This window comes from Hydra vulgaris, chromosome 07 (genome assembly GCF_038396675.1).
Source record: "Hydra vulgaris chromosome 07, alternate assembly HydraT2T_AEP".
Taxonomy (NCBI): Eukaryota; Metazoa; Cnidaria; class Hydrozoa; order Anthoathecata; family Hydridae; genus Hydra; species Hydra vulgaris.
In genome coordinates this window covers 37590616-37616909 of record NC_088926.1, presented here as the reverse complement: position 1 = coordinate 37616909, position 26294 = coordinate 37590616, and the positions used below count along the sequence as shown (strand labels likewise).

The window sequence follows — 26294 nt, the reverse complement described above, 5'->3', positions numbered from 1 at the left end:
TGCGTTACTTTTTTAACAGCCCGTCTCAGGTTACAGACCTGTTGAATAAAAAACATAGACAACGTGGTCTATTTTTTTCTGTATATATTTACAATTATTATATTTAAGTAATACTTTTAAGTGTGTGTTTTTTAATATAAATAATACAATATTAACATTTGTCATTATTTAACACTTATTTTATCAGTTGAAGCATTTTTTTTTCTCTGTATTTGCAGAAACATAAAATTGGGAAATTTCTCATTATATTTTGCAAAGATATGTGCGCTATGCGTATTTGTAAAAAATGCTTTGAATAAATACTTTTTTCTTATAACAAGGAGCATCTAAAAATGAACATCTTCAAAATAAAGCCAATGATTGTATAACTAGGATATATAATTAATTAAAAATAACAAGTTATGCTTTTTCATAGTACTTTGCATAAAATGTAAACATAGTAAATGTTCATTTTAAATTTTCTTATAAATTCTTTTTAAAATTTTCTTTTAAAACTCTAAAAGAAAGATTAAAATTTGAAATGTAAGTGAGGCACATTTTTAATGTCTTCATAACTTGACTTAAAACTGAAAACACTAAAAAATATATGGAAACAATTTTATAAAACAGGCGATAATTTTTAAAGACTAAAAAAATTAATTCATACTTTCTGTGAAATAATTTACTAATATGCAATAAACTTTTTTACTTAGCAACGTAATGCCGATGGCTCAGTATCAAACTCTGGAACAGACATTTGCAATATTCTTAATGATTATTTTAAATATCTATTTGTAGAGGAATCAAATGAAGTACTGGCACCACATTTTGAGAATTGCACATCAGCAAATATAGGATTTCAATGCTGTCCATTAAAAATATTAGTAAACACCTATTCAACTTGGACATTAACAAAGCTCCAAGAGTCAATGGAGTTCATCCTTGGGCACTAAAAGCATGTCACTATGAATTTTCCAAGCCACTTTTTATGATATTCTCAAGCTCTTTACATGAAAAAATTACCTCTGACATATTGGAGATTAGCCAATGTGACACCATTACATAAGAGTGGTAATCATAATAACCCAGCAAACTGCCGCATAGTTTCTTTGACTTCAATTCCATATGAGGTTTTGGAGCGAATCATAAAAGACACAGTCATGAATCATCTCTTAAACAAAAACTTAAACAAATTGAACACAAAAGACATACTATACTTAGCCAAACAACAACACGGATTTGTATGCAATAAAGGTTGTGTTACTAATTTATTGAAAACATTAGATGTAGTCATGACAATACTCTTGAAAAAACAGTGGGCTGATTTTTCAAGAGTAGTTTTTTAGATTTTAATGAAGCATTCGACAAAGTAAATTTATTAAATATTTTCATGAACTTTCTTGAAAACTTTCTAGAAAACAGGCAACAATGTGTTGTGCTTGGAAAAAACATTTCATATTGGGCCAATGTCACCAGTGGCATACCACAAGGAAGTGTGCTTGGACCACTGTTATTTATAAACTACATAAACGGTCTTCCAAATGTCTTAAATTATTATTCCTGTAAGCTTTATGCTGATGACAGTAAATTAATAGCCAAGATATCAAATAAAGAAAATTCCAAAAAATTACAAATAGAAATAAATGCAATTGTAATTTTAACAGAAACTTGGCTCATGAAACTGAATGTTGATAAACTTAAAGTTATGTATTTTGGTTACGATAACCCTAAATTTAGTTTCAATATATCCTTTGGAACAACTAGTCATGCTTTAGTATCAACTAAATGGTGTGAAAATTATGTCTAACCGCAATCGGAAAACACATGCAATGAAATGTGCTTCCAAAGCCAACAGCATCTTGGGATGGATAAAAAGTGCTTTCCTAAGTAGGGATATAAATTTCTGGAAAAATTTATACATAACCTACATTAGCCCGCATCTAGAGTTTGCAGTACCTGCATGTAATGCTTACTCAAAAAAAGATATTAAATGCATTGAGCTTGTTTAACATAGGGCCACAAAAGTCTCTCACCCGCTTAAAAGTTTGATTATGAAAGAAGATTAAAAATTTTTAATCTAACAGAAAGAACATGTGCAGATTGCATTCAGCAGTACAAACTTGAGAATAAATTAGACCATGATAACTGGTATATCGAACCAGAAACTATTGCTCCACAATGAGGACAATGTAAGCACCTACATCGCGAAATTATAAAAAACTGTGAACACCGACACTTTCACTAACAGAATTGTCAATCATTGGAATAATTTGGACAACTCAATATTGTTTCAGAAAAGTGTTGGAAGTTTTAAGAACAGTTTTGACCAAAAGAACAGTTAAACTAAGATATAACAATTAACAATGACCGGCACTAAGCCCCTGATCTGCTTGTAGCAGAACAAGTACTCATATTCTGCTTAGGAGGTTCACTCCTTGCAGATTAATAATAATAATATATATAAATACACGCACACACACAAATATATATATATATATATATATATATATATATATATATATATATATATATATATATATATATATATATATATATATTCAGGTAGTTCAAAAAACAACATTTTTGAAAAATATCTACAGCATGCACCATAATGTGTTCTATATGATAAAATAATGCTGGATTTATAAATTTTTTGCATAAAAAATATTTTTAGGAGTGCCTCAAGACCCTTGAACATTTAATGGGTCTCTAATATTAATATATAAAAAAAAACTTTGTCTTGGGACTAAACAAGACATACTTTTAAAAGAATGTCTTGTTGAGTCTCAAATGAAGCTATATAAAAATTTCAAAAATAATCATTTTATAAAAACATCAATTATAATCAAAAAATGGTGTAAAAATGCACTAAAAATTCAATTGCTATTTAGTAAAATCTAAAATAATAGTTTTTTTATAAAATGGTTATTATTTTTGAAACTTTTATATAATTTCACTGCTTTTAAATTCTTAAAATGTTAATATTTTCTATTACCATTTTAATAATTTTTGTTAATTTTAAAGGAAATCTAGTGACAGTGGTCTGAAACTATGGGTTTTAGATTAAAATAAATATTTTTAATGAAAATTAAAAAGATAAATAATATTAAATTTATGTAATTATTAATTATTATTATGTTTATTAATTACTAGTTATACCGCGAATATTTCCAATGGAAATTAATTATTCTTAATTGATCTTGTTTAAAAGCTTGTTACCTTTTCACAAGCATCTGCTTCAGATTGACATTTTGGAATAAACTCATCTATAATTTTGTTTAGATAGAGTTGGCGAAGATTATGAGCTATTTTGCTTCCGTATTCCACTTTTAATTTTGGACGTGTAAATGATTCTGAGTTAATCACTGGAACAACTGAAACATGAGCTTGGCGCTTTTTACCAAGATAAATTCCTGTTTCGGCAGTATACTTATTAACATCTATTGCAGAAGTTGTCTAAAAGATAAAAATAAAGTTTAAAAGATATGAATTCTGCAGCAGTTTAAGCTTTTGCGAATTTATACTTCAATACTCAATTATCTTGTTAAAAAGGCAACAACTCAACAATTGATGAAGAGATCTTTGTTGTGGATATCAGAGCTGCAGATGGAGAGATCTTTGTTAAATTTGTGGATATCAGAGCTGCAGATTTTGCAACCTATAAAAAAAATTACAAAACAATTCCATTACTATGCTAACATTTGCAACCTTTTATGTTGAATAACATAATAATTTTATATTTTTAGTTGAAAAAAAGAGGATTAAAAAAACACAGCAATATAAAAAGCAAAAACAAAAACCAAACAATTGTTACCAATAAACAAAATAAAATCAATTAACAAAATCAATTAAACATTACTATTATATATGTGTGTGTGTATATATATATATATATATATATATATATATATATATATATATATATATATATATATATATATATATATATATATATATATATATATATATATATATATATATATAATTAAAAAAGTATTAATAAAAAAGAACCTCTGTCTTTGAATGAGCAATTCGTTTGTTTTTAACAAAATTTTGAGGAATATTACTAGTCAAGTCAAAATCATCTTTTTGTTCACTTTCAGTATCAAACTTCACATCTAAGAGTTTTTTCTTGACTGAAGATTCGCTTTTTTCAACATTTGATTTCCTCTTTCTTTTTCTTAAATCTTGGATTTCTTCAGTTGCAAAAAATGAAACATCTGACAGTTTTTTAATGCTTTTTGGTATAATAGTATTTTCATTTTTGTTATCCATATTTTTATTAGGAAAAGAAGAGGAATCTGTTTTCAATCCAGATGAATGATCATCCACAAATCCTGAACAGTCAGGATCATCACATTCACAAACTTTTTTTGTAGGTATTTGAATCAGTGTCTGCGTAATGTCTTCTAAGCAATTAACTTTTTTATCATTATCTAAAGTTTTGTTATAGAACGCTTCTGTTAAACTGTTTTTTTTAATTTTATTTTCCTCATCTATTTCTGCTAAAGTCTTCTGAAGTTCACGTTCTTCCTAAATCCAAAAAATACTTCACGTAAATGAAATATAGATTGCAAGTTTTGCATGATAAATATAAAGCCAATAATAAACACCCTAGGGTGTAGAACATTTGCACACTTTGTTAGTAGCAACAAATGCAACTAAACATTTAACCTGCAACAAACACCCTAGGGTGTAAACATTCAACCTGCAACAAACACCCTAGGGTATAAAACATTGAACCTGCTTTCTCTGAGCATAAGCAAACAATTTAGATGGCGATATATTCTTTACTATTTTCATCACTTCATCATTATCATCGTCTTCATCATTATGTTCATTTAACACAGATGTTAAAGGTTTATTGGCATCATGAGTGTCCACTGTAAATAATAACAAATTATTTTAATTGCTTTTTTAACTTTTGCATTTTTTTTTTTAAATTTCAAAAATTTTTTAAACATTCTAGTTTAACTACCTTCTTAAAAAACAAATTTTTTATCACAAACAAAATTTTTTTATCACAAACAAAAATTTTTTATCACAAACAAAAATTTTTTATCACAAATAAAAAATTTTTATCACAAACAATTGCAAAAATACAAACGATTGCAAAAATACAAACAATTGCAAAAATACAAACGATTCTACTTTTAAATAAAGTCTAAACCTTTATGGAATTGAGGACTACAATCTTCTTTAATAACTTTGTGTTCTTTGTTCACTTGTTGTTTTTCATTTATTCGTTGTTCCTCTATAAATACAATTTTTTTTTTTTGTAATTAATCCTTGGGAGTTAACTTAACAGGTGAACTTAGCCTTAACCCTAACATAATGGATTATTACCCTAACAGAAACAAAACAAAAATGACTAGATCTTCGTTAAAATTAGTTTAAAAAAAATGATGTAAAACACAAAATATTAGGAGGGACCTGTATAGCTAACACAAAACATTAAGAGGGACTTGTGTACTTAACACAAAGCATTAGGAGAGAAATGTGTATTTAACAGAGAGGGACCTGCGTACCTAACACAAAACATTTGAAGGGATCTGCTAAAAACTAAAAATATAACATATATATATATATATATATATATATATATATATATATATATATATATATATATATATATATATATATATAATATAAAATATAATTACATTATAAAATATAATTACATTATAATAGTATAATTATATAACTGAACTATAATAATATAATTATAACTGAATATAACTAATAAATACAACTGAGTTGATATACTTATAATAAATTTACACAACTAAATTAATAGACATGTTAAAGTTAGTTAATATTAAAACAATAACCTTGTGAGTATGTACATATATGATATAGCTCAAGTAAACATTAAGAAAACATTAACACTAATAATATAAAAAATATATAAACAGTATTAAAGTTAGACAACTATTTATCAAAGAGATGTTATTAGTATGATAATTGCCGTTAGTTACTGCCATTAGTTATTGTCATTAGTTACTGTCAATAGTTACAGTCATTAGTTACAATCATTAGTTACTGTCATTAATTTGACTTTTAAACTACACGTTTTGTTATTCATGAGTTGTGATAAGCAGGTTCTTATTTATTTTTTCTGCTTTTTATATCATCTCTTTTATCTTAACATTTAATAAAAATTATGTCTTACCCACTAAAAGTTTCCTATATAACAAAATAACACTAGATTTAAAAAAATTTTGAATAAAAAAAAAATTAACCGTTGCCACAAGACCCTTGCACATAGGTCCCTAATATTATCAAAAAAAAAGTTTGAAGCGAAATTAAACAAAAATTTTTAAAATAATTGTTGAATTCTCTTAATTTAAATGACATTTTTAGCTTAAAATTCTTTAAACTAAAAATTTCGTTTTGTTTTTAGTAAAATCTAAATTATTTTATTTTTATATTTATTAATATTTTTTAATTTTTTTTTTTAACATTACTTAGTTTTTTTAAAATTTTTTTTTAATATAATATTAGAGGCCTGTTTAATGTTTGAAGGGTCTTGTGACACCCCTAAAAATATTTTTTTAATTAAAATCTTTTAAATTAGAAAAAATGAGGTCTGAAAGAATTTGCCAATCTTAATCTTTTAGAGCTCAGTAAAAAAATTTGATACAAATATATATATATATAAATATATATATATATATATATATATATATATATATATATATATATACAGCCCTCAGAATTAGAAAAAACAAAGTCGACAAAAAATTGCCAACCTAAAAATGTTTTAGGTCGGCATCAGGTTGGTTAAATATTTAGAAACAGAGTTTGACAAATCAACATACTGCAAACATTTAGCATAAAATTGAATTGTCAAGTTTGCAGACTTTTCTTTTAAACCTCTGCATTTGCTTAAAATTTGAAAAACAAACAAAGCATTTTACCATTTTATTAGAATTTTAAATAAAACATTAATTTTGCAGGTTTTATTTTAATTATTTTATTTAGAGTTAATAAAAAAAGTTGTTTTTTCCGTTTTTATATAAAATGTTCATTTTTCTATTTTTACTTTAATTATTCCGTTTACAGATTTGAATAAAACATTGGTTGTTCCATTGTTGTTGTTTTCTTTTAGTTTATTTGTACTAATTTATAACTTAATAAAAACGTTTGTTTTATCATTTTATTTTAATTATTTAATTTAGAATTTAGTTAAATTATATTTTTAAATAAAATTTATTTATAAATTATATTTTATTATTTTAAAATTTAATTAAAATTTAATCTATATAAAATAACTAAAATAAAAACAAATTCAAAAAAAAATTAAAAAAATAAATTCATTTAAATAACACATTAAAACCAATGTTTTATTTAATTAAATAAAACCTTCTTAATGTTTTTAAATTAATTTGTTCAGAATTTATAAAAAAAGTTAGATGTGCTATTTTTACTTTAACTACTATGTTTAGAATTTAAATAAAACTTTATTTTTATTTAAATTTAAATAAAACTTTATTTTTATTTAAATTTAAATAAAACTTTATTTTTTCCATTGTAATTTTAACTATTTTATTTAGAATTCACAGTTTTTTTTTTAACTATTTTATATTTAAAATATAATAAAAATGTTTTTTTATTTTTATTTTTGACAACTTTATTTATTATTTAAATACAACATTTGTTTTACTGCTTTTATTTCAATTTTATTTAAAATTTAAATTAAGCGTTTGCTTAAATGTTTTTAATTTATTTGTAATAGCAAATAAAATTGAGTTTTACAAATTCTGAGATCGGCAAGAAATTGCCAACCTAAGACACTGTCAGGTCAGTAGTTAGGTCAGCATTGCCGAATACAAACCTTAACTTTGAGGGCTGTAATCTATAGATAGATAGATGATAGTCTATTGAAGAAATAGCACATGGAAGTAATATTTTTAACACAAAATAGTCCATTTTATTAAAAATAAAACTAAACTATTTTATATTAAAAACTAAAACCATTTTATATTAAAAATAAAGGTTAAATATTTAAGTTTTAGAATTTTCAAGAACCTTCTCTGTACCAAACCCCTATGATGTGTTGCTATGAAATGTCTACCCACTTATGTTATGTTGCATACAATTATGATAAGTGATAAAATTTTTGGTTGGCTGAGTGATAAAATTATTAACTGACAATACTTTTCCTTCTTAGAAACAATAATGGAATAATGTTCCTTGAATTATTTATTTTATTTCTTTATAAAGTTTTCTTTTTCTTTTTTATAAATGGTTATTATAATTGAGTATATTATTTATATTATTTTTTATATATATTATTGGAGTATATATATTAGAGACTAAAATTTAGATTCATTAAAAAAAAAAGACCAACCTTTAGCATGCTTGAAGTGACAATATGGTCGATGACATAATCCATGTTGATAAAATGGACAAACAGTGTTTCGAAAATAACCTTTCGATGGAAACATCTTAAGTTTCTATACTAATTTTCTAAGAAAAATTCTTTTTAAAAGAATAAAAACATATTAAAAACACTTTGAATTTTAAATTTTAAAATAATTGAGATTACCATTTGTTTAAACAAGATATACAACATAAAAATTAAATGCCAAGCATATATATATATATATATATATATATATATATATATATATATATATATATATATATATATATATATATATATATATACATATATATATATATATATATACATATATATATATATATATATATATATATATATATATATATATATATATATATATATACATATATATATATATACATATATATATATATATATATATATATATATATATATATATATATATATATATACATATATATATATATATATATATATACATATAAATATATATATAAATATATATATAAATTTATATATAAATATATATATATATATATATATAAATAAATATATATATATATACATATATATATAATAATATATACACAGTGGCAGCTTGTCAATAGGGGCCACAGGGGCCGGGCCACTCCATGATTTATTCAAAATAAAGTATTTGTAAATGTAAATATGTATTTATATATATGCAAATATGCAACTATTAGCCTAAACTATTTGCAGACAGGTTTTATAAAAGTAAATAGTTCTAAGTTTGTTCTAATTTTAAATTATTTCATTTTATAAGTAATATGCTTATTTGCAAATTATTTAAAGTATTGTAGCGTTGTTTTAATTCATTGCCAATAACGGCTGGGCTGATTTTTACTGGCCCTATTTCATTTATTTGTAATAATATAACTTTTGATGCGCACACAGAATTTATTGTACTTTCAGGTGGGACAAAAAAGCATACAGCAGGGCCTCATTGAATTGGCCCAAGAAGAAATGAAGTTTAAAATTATCGCTAAGTTGTAAAATTTCATCCACCATTCTTAATTCTCGATTTAAAGTGAAGAATTTACTGCTGCAAAAAGTCAGAAGTTTTAATGACTCAATAAGGTACAGTAATATTAGGAAACTTTATAACATTAAATGTAAACATTTATTTGTAAAAATAATGTTGTAAACATCATACATTTGATAGTATTGCAAGTTTACTGTGAATATTAACAGTGTTAATATTGCAATATTAACAGTGTTAATATTGGTTTCTTTACATGGATATGTAGATATAAAATTTAACATGTAGTTATTAGGAGTATAAATTAATAGGAATAGGAACATGGCAAAAACATAATATTTAAAATAATGTAACAGAAATTACTTGTATGAATGTTGGTTTGACATAAACATTTAAAGAGATACAGTTAAGTAAACAAAAATTAATTTTTATTAATTTTCAGAAACTAGATTTTCAAGGAAGTCATTCTATTCTATAATTATAACAGGAATAAATAATTATAACAGGAATAAATAATTATAAACAGGAATAATAATGGTAAAAAGAATAATTAAATTATAAGTTTAGAAATTCTTGGGAAATCGAACAGTTTGGAAAATTGATTTTAAAATATCATGGAAAAGTTTCGCATTTCTTTTATAATCAACAATCTTATACATTATATAACTTTTGTTAGTGAACTACATTTTCAGGCATATATTATTTTATTTTATTTTTTAATTTATAACGCTTGTTTGCTTTTTTACAGGGAAAAAATAGTGGCTCAGCCATATTAATGAGAACCTTGATTTGTATTAATTAAATTATTATTGTGTATTAATCAAATAAATGTATCGCAAGTGTATGGCGATGTTTAGCAAGTTTATATATTATGACACGAGAAAGCTTACGTCATTTCTACAAATATAATAAGAGCTACAAACTGTTTGTATTTTTGAAATTCTTGTTCTATTCTCAATGAGGGATTGCTGAAGTTTATTTTTTCCAAATAGCTTATGCATTATTTTCTGTGGCATAATGAATCGGCCATTGAAAATTGTTTACATTGTTTGGTGGCAGTTGAATTATTCTACCTTTTAAGTTGCTAATTAGATCGATGCTGAACCAGAGCCAATTTCAACCATGATGATAAGCATCAATCACAAGTTTTAAAGAATTTTTTATCAGCAAAAAAATTCAACTGGGTTTTCAAGTAATATTTTAAAGTTAGTGTTATTATTAGTTTGATACAACCAAGGTACAAACAGCTAAAACAACAGAAGATGTAAAGAAAATTTTTTTTTTAATCACAAAAACTGTACCACTGGTGGTTCTGTTACATTTTATTGTATAGCTTTAATAATTGATACTTCCAAAAAGGCACTAATTAAAAAAATATACAAAGTTTAGATTATTTTAAAATGTTCGACATTTACCATTACCATAGAAATAAAATAATCAGAATATTTTATTGAATTGTTTTTTTTTTGGGGGGGTTTAAGCTGAAACCAAATAACTAAAACTATATAAACATTTAAGTACTGTTATGTATGCTTACCAACAGATGTTAAGTTTTTATCTTTAATTACATGAAATCGTTAAAGCATCTTTGACAATGTAAATATTCTTGTGAGTTTTACTATTATTAATGACTGACATTGTAAATGTTGTATATAATAATTATGGATTTAATTAAATAAATTATGTGTTGTATTATGAAAAAATTATTTAAAAAACTTGTTTAAAAATTTTTTAATGTTTTAAAAGTATCTTTTGTTTTTGTTGACCCTTTCATCGTTCTCAGAAAACTTTATGTGAACCTGTCAGAGAGTTTAATGTATATGTAATGTTACATTCTTTATTATTTTATCGATTGGTAATTAAAATTAAGAGCCCTTCTTGACTAAACTACTGTTGATAAAGTTTTTAAATCATGCTAAAGTCATAGTTATAATATAGTTTAAAGTATATTTCATAGTTACAAAATAGTTTAAAGTATATTATTACGATAGTTTAGGATCATTAATTATATAACATGAACAAAATTGACAGTTTATTGGCTAAACGTTTCTCGTCATTGGGATCCGAAAACCAATTTTGGATCCGAAAAATTTCAATTTTAAAGGGCAAAATTTCCTCGAAATTGTGTATAAAATATTAAAATAACTAACCAATACTACGTGAAGTAAAGTTGATGTCAGGATTAGCCATTTCGATGAAAATGCTGTTTTTAGTGATAAATGCACAATTAATGCCCTATCCCAATTTATGCATGAAAATAACCTGGTTGAAACATTTTCTGAAGTATTAAAGTTGATAGAGATTGTTTTGGTTATGTCTGTGCTGATGCTGAACGGTGTTTTATTACTTTAAAAAGAGTAAAGACACTTAAACTATTAGGGCAGTTTATAGTCAGTTTTTGCTGGTTTTTACGTAGGTTTAAAAGATTCAATGCCATTAAATACTTTATTTTGAAAGTATGCTAGCGCTTAACTCTCTCAACTAATTAAAAAACACTGGCGTTCTAAAAAACACCAAAGTATCAATTACGCTGACGGCAAGGCGTTGCAGTATTGTTCGATTAATATTTCCTGGCCCCACCAAAGTGTATTTTTACCGGCTGCCACTGTATATATATATATATATATATATATATATATATATATATATATATATATATATATATATATATATATATATATATAATATAATATATATATATATATATATATATATATATATATATATATATAAATATATATATATACATATATATATATATAAATATATTTATATTCAAAAAAAAAAAATATATATATATATACAATAAAATAAAAAAAAAGTGATTATAAATATGAAGTTTTAAATTTCAAAAAAAAGTTGTACATAAAGATTTTAACTTAGCAATTAACTTTTTAACTTAGCAATAAATTTCTTTGTACAACTTGGCTTAAACAATGTTATGACAAGGTTCCCCCTGGTTTTGTAGAAACTATTTGGTTTCCAGTTCCCTTTGGAAATTTTACCAAAGCTTTTAATTTGTTTCTATATTAATTGCATCAGCACATTGAAAACATTTTTAACATACAAAAATATATATTATATATGCTCATGTAAAATAAAAAAAAAAAATAAATATATACAGATATATATATATATATATATATATATATATATATATATATATATATATATATATATATAATACTGCAAAAAAATGAAAAACTTAATAATAATGACATATTGAAATATGCATGAGAGTTACCGTTTGGGCAGGCAGTAGCTAGGTATAAAAGTAACTAGGTATGAAAAAGAAAAACACACATACAGTAAAAAAATACACCAAAATAATTTTTTCATTTTTATTATTACTTTTTTTAATGAAAATAAAATCTGGAGTTACCTATCAAAAACTAAACTCTGTATAATATATTAGAACAATGCAGAACTAAATATGCATAAGTTTATAAATTTTTCATAAGACCAAAAAAAGTTATAAAAGAGTACTCATACTAAAAATGGCAAAACTGCTCTTCTGTGTTTTGGGTAATCGTCAAACTTTTCCAGATAAAACCTTAAAAAATGTTAAAAAAATTTAAACTTTTAAGGAAAAACAGAAAAAAAAGTTTAAAAAAATAATTATTTTACAGTGGCAATGCTTTATTGCCAACAATATAAAATTGCAACATATGCTCTTTAAATATGTTTACTAATATTGTATTAAATGCAACTTATGTTAGAGCTCACTATAGACTTGTGTGGGATAGAGATTCTTTAGTCTTGTGTGAGATGAAAAGTGTACAATAGTCTTACAACCATAGTGATATAATTATTTAGTGTTATGTATATTATATATGTATGCATGCATGTATGTATGTATGTATATATGTATGTATGTATGTATGTATGTATGTATGTATGTATGTATGTATGTATGTATGTATGTATGTATGTATGTATGTATGTATGTATGTATGTATGTATATTTATATTTATGTATATTATATGCATAACACTAAAGTTCTCTCAACAATAGATAGCCTGAATCATTTGTTAACAAGTAGTGTTGCTCTACGAGTTTTTTATGAAATAATAGTCAAAAAGTCAACAGCTTCAACATCCTGCAACGCATTGGCGAATGAAGTTGTATTTTTTGGCTAATATTCCTACTATAGTCTCATGTAGTAGCTAAATTAAAGAGTATTCACCACCTTTTAACTTGTTTAAGCACAGGAGTAAAAAATCTGCTACTCAACATAGCTATAAAGAAAAATTCACTGCTAATATGACATTGCCCATGGTGTATAAGTCACATGAAGATAAATAAAGACAAAAAGTTCCTAATAGACCAGAGAGGTCCCCTGAAAAATGCTAATAATATCCAAAAACCTAATATAAGCAAATTTTTTTAAATATAGAAAACAAAAACTTGAAGAAAAAAGGCACCAGGAACAACATAAAGGAAGTAAGGTTTTATCTACAGAACTATTAATGGATTACAATTCAGATTACTCTGTGAATGACAATTCTGGCTGTGATATGTCAATTTAAAAAGAAAAAGCCCTTGCTTATCTAAAACTTTCACAACTTTTTACTTTAATCACTATTTAACTATCAATTACAGTATCCAAACATTGTATTCTTGACAGTCAACTTTTGACTTTAGAAAACCCTATGTGGTAAAGAAATAAAAAGAATACTTTAACAGCACTTAACCTTGTAAAGAATATAAAGGATTTAATGGGTGACAACTAAAAAATGAGACTGGATTTAAAGACATATATCTCTTTAACGGAATAAGATTTTAAAAATAGGAAAACTATTTATATAAAACTATAAGTTTTAGAAGGTATTTTTATTCTAGTTTTTAAATATTTTATGTGTTTTTATTTTTTATAGAAAAATGAATAAAAACGTGTATGAATTTTATTTAAATTACAAAAATGCTGGTAAAAAGTTCACTTATGACCACTTTAAAGTTGAGAATATACCTAAAAGTACTATCTACAAGATAATTAAACATGCTGAAAGTGAATCTGGGTACCAAAGAGTTCAAGGAAGTGGAGTAAAAGCTAAAAAATGACCAGGATAAACATTGAAAGGCTCAAACTCATGTTTGACCATAAAGACGGAGTTTCTCAACAACAGGCAGCTAAAAAGTTCAACTGTACTCAGAAACACATTAGTAAAACATTAAAAAAAAGAACAAATGTTAAATTAAGAAAAAAAATGACGATTCCAAAATGACCAGCAAAAAGGAGCAGCTAGAACTAAGTGCAGTCGATTGTATCAGAAATTCAAAAATCGTAAACCAATCATTGACGATGAGTCTTATTTCACGTTAAATCACTCCAGTATCAATGGAAATGATATATTTTATACTAGTGATGTAAAATCTACTCCATCTACAGTTAAATACCAAACAAAACAAAAGTTTCAGAAGAAATTACTTCTATGAATTGCTTTTTCTGAAAATGGAATTTCTCAACCTTATTTTGTACCAAGTGGACTGGCTGTAAATCAAAAAATCTATTTAAACAAATGTATTAAGAAGAGACTTATTCCATTCATCAATAAGTATCATTCAGATGGTGCATACGTATTCTGGCCAAATTTAGCATCATCTCACTATGCAAAAACAGTAATCATGTACCTAAACAAGGAAAACGTGCATTATGTTGAGAAAGCGGATAACCCTGCAAACTTGCCAGAATGTCGTCCTATCAAAAATTTTTGAAGTATTTTGAAAGGCCTTGTCTACAAGAATAATTAGCATGCAGAAAATCTTATAAAATTACATTCTAGAATCAAGTATTACCTTAATAAAATTGATATTGAGCTCATACGGAGCCTAGCTCAGTCTATACCAGGCCTAGTTGATAAAGTCAGAAGAAATGGTTTAATTGAGAACAACTGATTATATATTTAAAAACAAGAATAAAAATACTTTCTAGAACATTTTTCCTTTTTGTTTAATCTTACTTCTTTAAAGAGATATGTGTCTTTAAATCCAGTCTCGTTTTTTAGTTGTCACCCGTTAGAAGACTAGCACTTTTCAATTTGGCAGAAGATGATGGTACAAGTATTTGCATTTTCATGGGGCTTACCATCGTGCAAGATGGATGGCTAAAGGTATATACCAGGGATGGCCAAATGGCGGCTTTTAAAACGCCATTGCGGCTCGCGAGCCACATGTGGCCTTTTCAAAAGTTTTATTGATTTACTGATAACAAAAACTTGAATTATACATACATAGCCAGAAGACATATTGTTTGAAAAATGGATATAGCAAAAGGTGACAATAAAGCACTGCACAATAAAAGTAAGAAAAGAAAAATTGAAGGTGAGAAAAGATTATTTCATGGTGATTGGACAGAAAAATATGAATTTATTGAAAAAGAAAATAAACCTATGTGTTTAATTTGCAATAATGAACTTGCTCATAATAAGACATGTAATGTTAAATGTCACTATGAAACAAAACATATGTATTTTTATGAGGAATACCCATTAAATTCATGTCATAGAAAAAATAAAATCGAGTTGCTTAAAACAATACTTAAAAATCAACAAATGAATATTTCATCTTCCAGCAAATAATCAAATATTACTACAGAAGCAAGTTTTATTATAGCTTAGAATATTGCAAGAAATAAACATCCTTATACCGATGGAGAGTTTGTAAAAGAAAATCTTATAGATCTCAGTTTTAGATCCTAATAATAGCAAAGTTCAAAGTTTAATTTCAAATATTTCTGTTTCTTGACATACAACTGAAAGAAAATTATCTGAGATTAGTGTCGAAGTTGAACAGCATTTGTTAAATGACTTAAAAAATTGTGAAGGATTCAATTTGGCATTGGATGAATCAGCAGATATTTAAGATAAACCTCAAATGGCAATATTTGTTAGATATGTAACATCATATCTAACAAATATTGCCATTTGTACTTGTAAAAGAAGAGTTGCTAGATTTAGTAGAGCTAAAAGACACAACTCATGATTTAAAGGAAGCCCTTGACACTGTTCTGGTGAAAGGCAATGCTCCTAAGAACAAGCTTGTTTGTGTTGCTACAGATGGTGCAACAGCAATGGTTGGGAAACATGTTGGGCTTATTGGTTTACTAAAAAGTGATCCAACATATCCTGAGTTTATCCCAGTTCATTGTGTGGTTTATCGAGAACATTTAGCAGCAAAACATTTTAATTTTCCAATTATTTTTAAATTAGTGCTGGAGAGTGTAAATTATACTTGATCTAATGCAAAAAATCACAGACAGTTTAAAAATTTCATTAGTGAATTGGAACTTGCTGACAAACCAAGTGATTTGTCATTTTACTGTGCTGTAAGATGGTTTTCAAATAGTAGCGTTCTTTATAGGTTTGTAGGACTATTAGAACCAATTAAATCTTTTTTGCTTGAAAAGCAAAAGACATTGAAACCTTTGACGATGTGAATTTTTTGCAAGATCTTTTATTTTTAACTGATGTAATGCAACATTTACAAAATCTGAACTTGTCACTTCAGGGAAAGGAAAAAAATTTATCTGATTTTGCTCGGACTATTTTTAGCTTTCAGAAAAAGACTGTTCTACTTCAGAAAGACCTTAAAAACTTTTAATCATTTATATATGATTATAACATATACATGTTAGTCTTTATTTTCAACAATGAAATTTGTTAAATCAAAGTATCGTGCCAATCTTACTAGTGCTATAGTAGAATATTTGTTAGACTTAGAATATCAACTACAAGCTTGAAACCAGATTTTTAAAAACTTACCAGTAGCGTTCAAAATCTTAGTGCCTAATAAATGTATAGTATAGAATTATGCACGTTATTATGCAAGAAGAATATTCTAATGGACTTTTACAAAATAATTGATGTTATAAAAAGAATTCTTTCAAGTCTAATTTTTTGCTTAAAAATGAAAATTTATTTTTTAATTGTAAAAAATAAAAGTAATTTGAACTTAATTGAAAATCATTGAAAAATTTGTTTTATTTTGTAGTGATTTATTTGGTATTTTGCATTTTTTAGTAACTTATGCTATTAAGTGATTATAAGCAGGTTCAGTTTGAATAAATGCAAGTTTAATTTAAATAAATTAACATAATTTCTTTTTTTAAAGAAACCTTCTTATCTTTAGATTTTATATCTTGGTCATAATTATTTTTAGAAGAAAAGTTATGTTTGTTGTAATTGTGTTAATTTAAAAAAAAATTAATGATCTGGAGATGCTTTCTCAATTTTTTCTACATATGCTTTTCTAGTGTGAATAAAATGGAATCAGATTTTATGTAGCCAAGTTTACTTTAAGGAATAGTTTTTTATTTTAACAAAAAATAAATACTAAACATAAATTTTATACATACTAAATTTATTTATAAAAGTACAATTTCCATTAAAAAATTCTAAAAATTCTCACTAATTATTTTTTTTTAAAGTTGACGAAGCAACATATTTATTGTGGCTCTTCATCGCACCTCAGTAATTATATGCGGCTCTCACGTCAAAAATTCTGGCCAATGCTGGTATATACTGTTTATAAACTTTGTCATCAGTTAGGTCTCATAGAGAAAGAATTTAGGATTTTAGGGAGAATATGTCTCTTCATAACCACAATATATGTGTTTCTGGTTTTCAGCTTCTCTAACAACGAAGCACCAAAAAATGATCTTCTTTAAAAGTCAAGAAATTTTGTCAAGTTGAAAGTAAAGTTGTAAATATTGCAAAAAATTAAATTAAACCTCAGTTATAAGTTATTGTTGTGGCAATAGAATCTTTATAACCATAAAGTACCCAAGTAACGTTTTCAATCAACTGATTTTTATTTCATCAAATCAATCAAGATATTGAGGTTAAACACACTGAATACTCATAATATTGAATAATTCAATGAAGATTTGTCACAATTTAGCTGATTCACTATTGATGCAACTAATTTTTTGACCACCTTGAAGGACTTTTTGATTTGAAACAATATTATTGAGTTCGGTTGTACTTCATCAGACAAAAGCAAAATCCTGTGTTAACATTTTCATCAGACAACAGAAAATCTTGTGTAAAGATTTTCATCTGATATTTATATATTCTGAACAAAGAAAGTTTTTGAAAAACTGGTATTAACCTCTTTGAAACACCATTGTGCCCATACCCCTTAAGAAACGGTCACCTTTGTATCCTTATCATACCCCTGAAGAAATGGTCACCTTTGCATTTACAATTACTACTCATTTTTTCATTTTTTTTTTAATTACTTTGTAATTTTTTTTTTAATTACTTTGTAATTTTTGTAGTTTTATTCTTGGGTCTGGGTTGGGTCTTTCACAATTTTATCTAATTTACATAGCTATTTGGTATATATAGCATATATGTATGACAGTTTTATTTTTTGTATCTATGTGAGGCATAACATAAATTTTATAGGATTAATATTATAAAAGGAATTTTCAGAGCTAGTTTTTTTCCATAAAGTTAAGAAAAAAAAGTACAATAAAAAACATTTTTTTATTTTTTGTTTTTTTATTATTCACCTCCTCAAGGCCGAGAAGGCCACTACAGATGAGGAGGCTACTTAACAGTGGTTATAACCCTCTCTCAACTCTACAACTCCAAAACACGAACCTTGACAAAAAAGGCCGCTGCGCGGAGAAACAAGTTGACATATTAAACAAAAAATAAAAATGGAGTTGTAAATTACAATTAAATAAATACAAACCCAAAGAAAAATGAGTAAATAAAAATAATAAACAAGTAATAAATACTTTCAAACTTTATTTTAAAAAAAAATTGAAAAAGCAAAAGAATAAGCAAAACAATTCTTTACGAAAAAGAAAATAAATTAGATTTAAAATAAAACTAAAAAAACTCGAAGTTAAAATTACTTTTTGTTACGTTTTTAGTTGCATTTGAAAAAAAATTACTTTGAAACTTATCTTTTAAAACATTTAAATAAAGTTATGCAAAACGCTTTTACAAATTACTTCTATTGATTGTTTAATAAATGAAGAAATTTTATTTAAATTATTGAAAAGATAAAACATAACAAAAAAAAAAAAAAAAAAAAAAATATATATATATATATATATATATATATATATATATATATATATATATATATATATATATATATATATATATATATAGGGGAGAGTGGGGCACCATGAAACATTGTAATTGTGGAGGCATCCTAAGAGTTGTGACAACCGTGATACAGTTACTACTATCTATATCGTGAAACAGTTACTACTAGAGCTATGTTTTGAAAAAAAAATTATATCATTTGACATTTTTATGTCTGCGAGGGATCGAAATTTGTGTTTTTTTGATGACAAAGTAATTTATTACTCTTTAAAGCTCATAAGTTTTAAGGTACCTTATTCATTGCATTATCAGTAAGTAACATTATTTTGTAAACTTCAACACAAGCTTTTTACTTTATTAAACAAAATCATTAAAATAACAAGTTGATACTAAAAATAAAGCAATTGTTTTCTTTTAGCAAGTATGGGGTAACTTGATACAGCATTTGTGGGGGGCCCTAAAACTGTAGAATAGTACTCCACTGTGTTATAAACAGTTTTTAAAATCATTTCTTTTAATATTTATAGCCAATTTTAAAAAGATTTATGTAAATAAAACACAAGGAGATCCCATTTCAATACAAAGTCATTATTTATTGACGCTTAAAAATGACATTTAAAACGATACATTATCTGGTCTTCTGAAATTTGACATGGACAACTGGATGCATTATTTAGGTTATAAATATTATTTTGTTTATATATAAAAAAAAATTCTGCTTTTTCTTTTATGTTTTATACTTTTTATTTACTTTTTTAATGATGCTCATAGTGTGTTTCAAGGTACCCCATGGGTGGGGTACCTTGAAACAAATTTTACTTTAACTAGTCTTATAAGTTTAAACTTTTTTATAATTTATAGAATTTATTTTGTAGGTATAAATTTATTCTACAAATTAAACCAATTACCTAAAAGAAAAGTGTGTTAAAAAAATTGTTAGGAAGCAAAAACCAAAAGTGTGTCATAGTGCCCCACTCTCCCCTATATATATACATATATATATACATATATATATATAATATATATATATATATATATATATATATATATATATATATATATATACATATATACATATATATATATATATATATATATATATATATATATATATATATATATATATATATCCTTAAAATCCTTACTTTTAGTCTCAGTTTTAATAGTGGGAACCCTGATATATATATATATATATATATATATATATATATATATATATATATATATATATATATATATATATATATATATATATATATATATATCAGGGTTCCCACTATTAAAACTGAGACTAAAAGTAAGGATTTTAAGGAGATTTAAGGAGATATTTTCCTAATATTTAAGGAGATTTGGTCACGAACAACAACTTTTTGAATTAAAAAATTAGGAGAATTAATTAAGGAGAAAACGATTTCATTAAAAACAGAGTCTTATTTTTTTCAATAAATTTTAAACATAAACAGAGAAATTATTATAAATTATTATAATATATATATATATATATATATATATATATATATATATATATATATATATATATAAAAATATATATATATATATATATATATATATATATATATATATATATATATATATATATATATATAAAATAAAAATATAAGTTTGCAAACTATCAGAGTACTATATATTTTCTTTATCAATAAGTATAATCCATTCACTTAAATAAAATTTCTTAAATGATTTAAAAAAAAAAAAAAAAAGAGAAATTAGGAGTGCAGTCAAATTTTAACTTTTTTTAAGGTTATATAAAAATATTTAAGCAGGGTTTTATTTTTAAAAGATATTTAAGGTTTTTAAGGAGTGGAAACCCTGTATATATGTATATATATATATATATATATATATATATATATATATATATATATATATATATATATATATATACATATACAAATAAGGTTATATAAAGATATTTAAGCAGGTTTGTATTTTTTAAAGATATTTAAGGTTTTTAAGGAGTGGGAACCCTGTATATATGTATATGTATATATATATATATATATATATATATATATATATATATATATATATATATATATATATATATATATATATATATATATGAAAAAATATATATATATATATATATATATATATATATATATATATATATATATATATATACATATACAAATTTCTAAATGTATGGATTTTTGACTGTATGGATTCCATTATTACATTAATAGAAACAGCCTACTACCTGTGATGGTGTAGAGCTCTGGGTACAAGATTTGCTATTGTAAAATACGCAAATGCAAATGAATACCAATTCCATGCAGCAATGGCAAAACCAATCCATTCCAATATTTCACCAGTATAGTTTGCACATGAAACAAAGTTAAACAAACCACCTGAAATTCATCACAAACTATAATTAAAACTACAATTATTAATTAAAACTATAATTAAAACCAGGGGTGTGGAGTCTTAAAAAAAAAGGACTAACTCAAACTCCAACTCCAGTAATTGAAATTTTCAGAGTGCAAACTCCAACTCCAAAGTAAAATTTTTGAAAAATTCTTTGAACTCTTTAAAAAATATTATGCAACAAGTTAAAAAAAAATTTTTTTGTTTAATTTATGAAAAGTTCTTAATTGAATATTTTGTACATGCACGTGCAATACCAAGAAGTTTTACTATTGGAGTCAGAGTCGTAATTTTGTTTAGCGACTCCGACTCCGCTAAAAATGTCGCGAATTCGCAACTCCGACTCCGCTAAAAATGTTGCCAATCCGTTACTACAACTCCACTGCCCTGATTAAAACTACAATTATTAACTAAAACTATAATTATTATTTATTTTTGTTGATTACTATTAATTATTGTTTAATCATAACTGCATAACAAAATAACAACACATTAACAACCTTTTGGTATTTTGTAGTCTGTTTCACCAGGTTTACGTAAACTTCTTAATATTGAATCACTCTGTAAGTTTATAATCAAACCAGAAGAAAACATAAAAAGCCCAAATAAAATTCGTATAAAATTATCTTCATGGTCATTTTTGGATAACATCATGCCACGTGTTTGAATATACCCATTTACGCAACAAAACAAAAAAGCCAATAACATAGTATAGAGTGGTGTTGGTTTACCCCCAACAATATTGTATGAGTAATAAAAAGTTCTAAAGAGTACAAAAAAAAACATGAATATTCTACAATAGTAATGCAATATATTATTAATATGTTACCAATTGATGTGTGTTCCTATCCACTGTGCAACATTGTTAATACAAAAAATTAGTTTTTAATATTAAAATAATTTTACATTATGACTATATACTAATAAAAATAGATTTATAATAAAAAACAATAAATATACTTACGTTGTCTAATTATACAAATATATTTACATTAATAATTATATAACGCTGGTTAGACCACACCTAGAATTTGCAGCTCCAGTGGAATGCATTAGCAAAAAAAGTGGTATCTACAAAGACAGTAGATAAAGCTAGACCAGATAAACATTTGTTAATGGCTGTTCAAGTATAAATTTTGAACTTTATGCTCCACGACAATAGTCCTTACAGCACTTTGTATTACTATTATTACTATTACTAATTTAAATATTTTACCAATAATAATTTGATAAAAATTAAATAACTATATACATTGTTATAATTAACAACTAAACTTGTTTTAAAAAGAACACAGGCTTTGTTTTAGTGTGCAGAAATATTAGATAAGCTGATGTATCAAATGAGTCTGATAATACTTTGTCATTTGTTAAACATCATTAAATAAGTGAAATGTTATTATAGAATGTCTAAATTAATTAAATATATTTTTTATTTACATGTTAAGCATTTTCAAAACTTTTTATATTTGTAAATAAACTAATTTAAATAATATTACTAATTAAATTCAACAACACTCATTAAATTCAAAACAATGATAAAAGTAATAAACAATGACAAACCTAATAAAATAATGAAGAACGAAACATCCAAGAACAATTAGCTGTGTGATAGAAAAATTATATTCAATAATATCCAGGTAAGAACTTCCAATAAAAAAAACTGGTATAAAAAATGCTGGTGATTCTTGCAAAAACCACCCTAAACGAGGAGATATTGCCAAACTTATTAGCTTTCCGGTTTGTGAATATCGCCCATAAGGTGCAGGTAGCCATAGTAAAATGATAAACACAATAAGTCCAACAATAAACATTGAAATAGTTAATAAATAAAGAACTATCCATTCATATTGCAAGTAAAGTAAAAGTACGGGTGCAAAATCCATATTCAAATAATTTAACTGAAAAAAAAATTACCATGCATAAATAGTTATATTTGTATAGGTTTTAAAAAAATAAACTAAAAAATTACATATATGTATGTATATATATATATATATATATATATATATATATATATATATATATATATATATATATATATATGTATATATATGTATATATATATTCAGTGGCGGCGTTAGGGTAGGGCCTGGTTGGGCGATGGCCCAGGGCGCCAAATATAAAGGGGCGAAACTAATTGGTTATTTTACCCTTTGCCTTTTTTTTGAATGGGGTTAAATTGAGCTAGGGGTGCCGTAGAAATCTCGCCCATGACGCTGGTAGTGCTAAAACCGGCACTGTATATATTCATATATATACATATATATTTATATAAATATAATATATATATATATATTATTATTATATATGTATATATATATATATTATTATTATTATTATTATTATTATTATTATTATTATTATTATTATTATTATCATTATTACATATGTATATATATATATATATATATATATATATATATATATATATATATATATATATATATATATATATTATATATGTGTGTGTGTTTGTGTGTTTAGATTATAAGTCTGATATCATACTGAAACAGCCTGCTGCTGGAGCTTCAGAACATAATTCCATAAATCGACTAACAAATAGGTAGAACATGCAAGAGAGTGCCGCTTCATTGACTAAGAGTTTGAGCTAGGGCAGCAATCACTCTTTTGATTATTCTTTTTTTTTTATCTTCTTTTTCTGAAAAAGCCGTATGAAATAAATTAACCAAAAAAGTTCGACAAATGTATATTTAGATATGCTATAGTAGATTTATATATATAAATATATTATTATATTATATTTATTAGTCATCATAATACATACATTTTGATTATATACAGCTTAGTCATACTAATACATACTTTTGTAATATAATGGCCATTTCATTATAATTATACCAATACTATACTAATATTAGTATATGAGTCATATTTGATTTGACATATTATGAGATACAACTAATATATACTTATTTGACATACAAGGCTGTAAGACATTAAAAACTAAGTATTTCAACCAGTATTTGACTCAATCAGTATTTGAATATTTAAAGTTTTAAAAAATTTATTTTAAATTAAAAAAAAAGCATAAAATAAAAAACCTTGTAAACTAATAAATTTATTTTAAAATGCAAAAAAGGGAAAAGAATGTCAAAGTTTTTTTTATTTTCATATTTTTTTATTTGCAAAAACTTTTATTTCTTCTAAGATTGTAATTAAGATTAATTTCATGTAAAGTTTCTTGTAACTTCATGTAACAAACATAATAATTCAATTGCTGTTACATTTAATATAACAATGTAAGTTAGTAAAAAAATGTAAAAATATAATTAAAAATTAAATTCAGTTATTTTTAATTTTTTTCTTGTAAATAAAAGTCATCATAATTTTTTTTTGTTTCATAATTTACTAAAGCAAAAAAGAAAGAATGTTACATTGTTACAATATAAAAAATAACTGAATTTAATTTTTAATTACTTTTTTACTTTTTTTTATGTGATGTAATAAATTACAAGATATTTTAAAAAACTAATAAAAAAAATATACTTATATAAGTATATATAATAACTATGAGACGGTAGAACCTGAAGAAGAAAAATATTTTATCATCAGTAACCTTGGGTGAAAAAAAAATTACAAAAAAAAAAGTTATTAAGAATTCGTCATGGTTAGGGTTTTAACATAACAATTTAAACATGGTATAAAAAGTATATAGTATTAGATTTTGTTTGTTAAGAAATAATCCCGCATACGTCCGAGTTAAAACCTTATCACCATGATTGTGATTTGATTTGGTTGAGAAACAATTTTTTTTTTTTTTTTACATTTTGACTTCCAACGAGGCTGCAAGCAATCACTACTATACTTTGAAGTTACTGGAAGAGAAAAAATGAAGTTTGTAAAGCAAGATAACAATTAAAAGATGACTTAAAAAATTGAAAATTAAATGAATCAGGAAAACAAGAAAAAGAATCAAGAAAAAAATCAGGAAAACTAGAAATATTCTAATGAACTGATGTTCGAGCGAAAAAACTCGACGAATAAGAATTTTTGCAACAGTATTCCATACATAGATGGATTTGAGATTTATAGAGAAAAAGAATAGAATAAAGAGCAATAAAGTGGCGAGCACAATAAAGAAATGCTATATTAGCAGATGCTAATTTTGCAATGGATTTGATATATGGTTTCCAAGAAAGATTTGAAGTGAGAGTTAGCTTTAGAAGACAAATGGTAGATGACTCATTAAGTACATTACCGTTCATAATTATAGGAAGATCTAGATAGTTGCGATAACGATTAGCTGAAAAAAACTGAGTTTTATCTAAGTTGAAGTCCATCACTGAAAGCCGCATGCTGTAGCAGAAGTGAAATCTTTCTCAGGCTCAAATGCACCCCTCAATGCAATCAGAGAGTGTTGGTTTCTTATAAAGACAATAATAAATGGTAGTATCACCGAACAAGTTGACTGTTTACGTTAGAGGTTAAGAATTTGATACGAAATCTGTGGGCTTTAACGCATGCAGAGTC

General features: G+C 24.8%; 1 protein-coding gene across 2 annotated transcripts in view; it reads right to left on the bottom strand.

Moving 5' to 3' along the window:
* The window catches only part of LOC100206526 (RNA exonuclease 1 homolog), a 49965-nt gene extending 25440 nt beyond the window's left edge, over positions 1-24525 (bottom strand). Inside the window, exons 1-6 of one of the 2 annotated variants that reach the window (XM_065801796.1) lie at positions 8333-8493; positions 5150-5233; positions 4723-4862; positions 3991-4512; positions 3545-3637; positions 3199-3435 (exon numbers count right to left, since the gene is read on the bottom strand). In XM_065801796.1, coding sequence (XP_065657868.1) covers positions 3199-3435; positions 3545-3637; positions 3991-4512; positions 4723-4862; positions 5150-5233; positions 8333-8429 — 1173 coding nt within the window. In that variant the 5' untranslated portion in view covers positions 8430-8493. Of the gene's footprint in view, positions 1-3198; positions 3436-3544; positions 3638-3990; positions 4513-4722; positions 4863-5149; positions 5234-8332; positions 8494-12842; positions 12904-21636; positions 21788-22303; positions 22567-23363; positions 23702-24308 lie in introns of those variants that run through there. The other variant, XM_065801797.1, reaches the window with a different exon arrangement.
* Positions 24526-26294: the final 1769 nt, after the last annotated feature.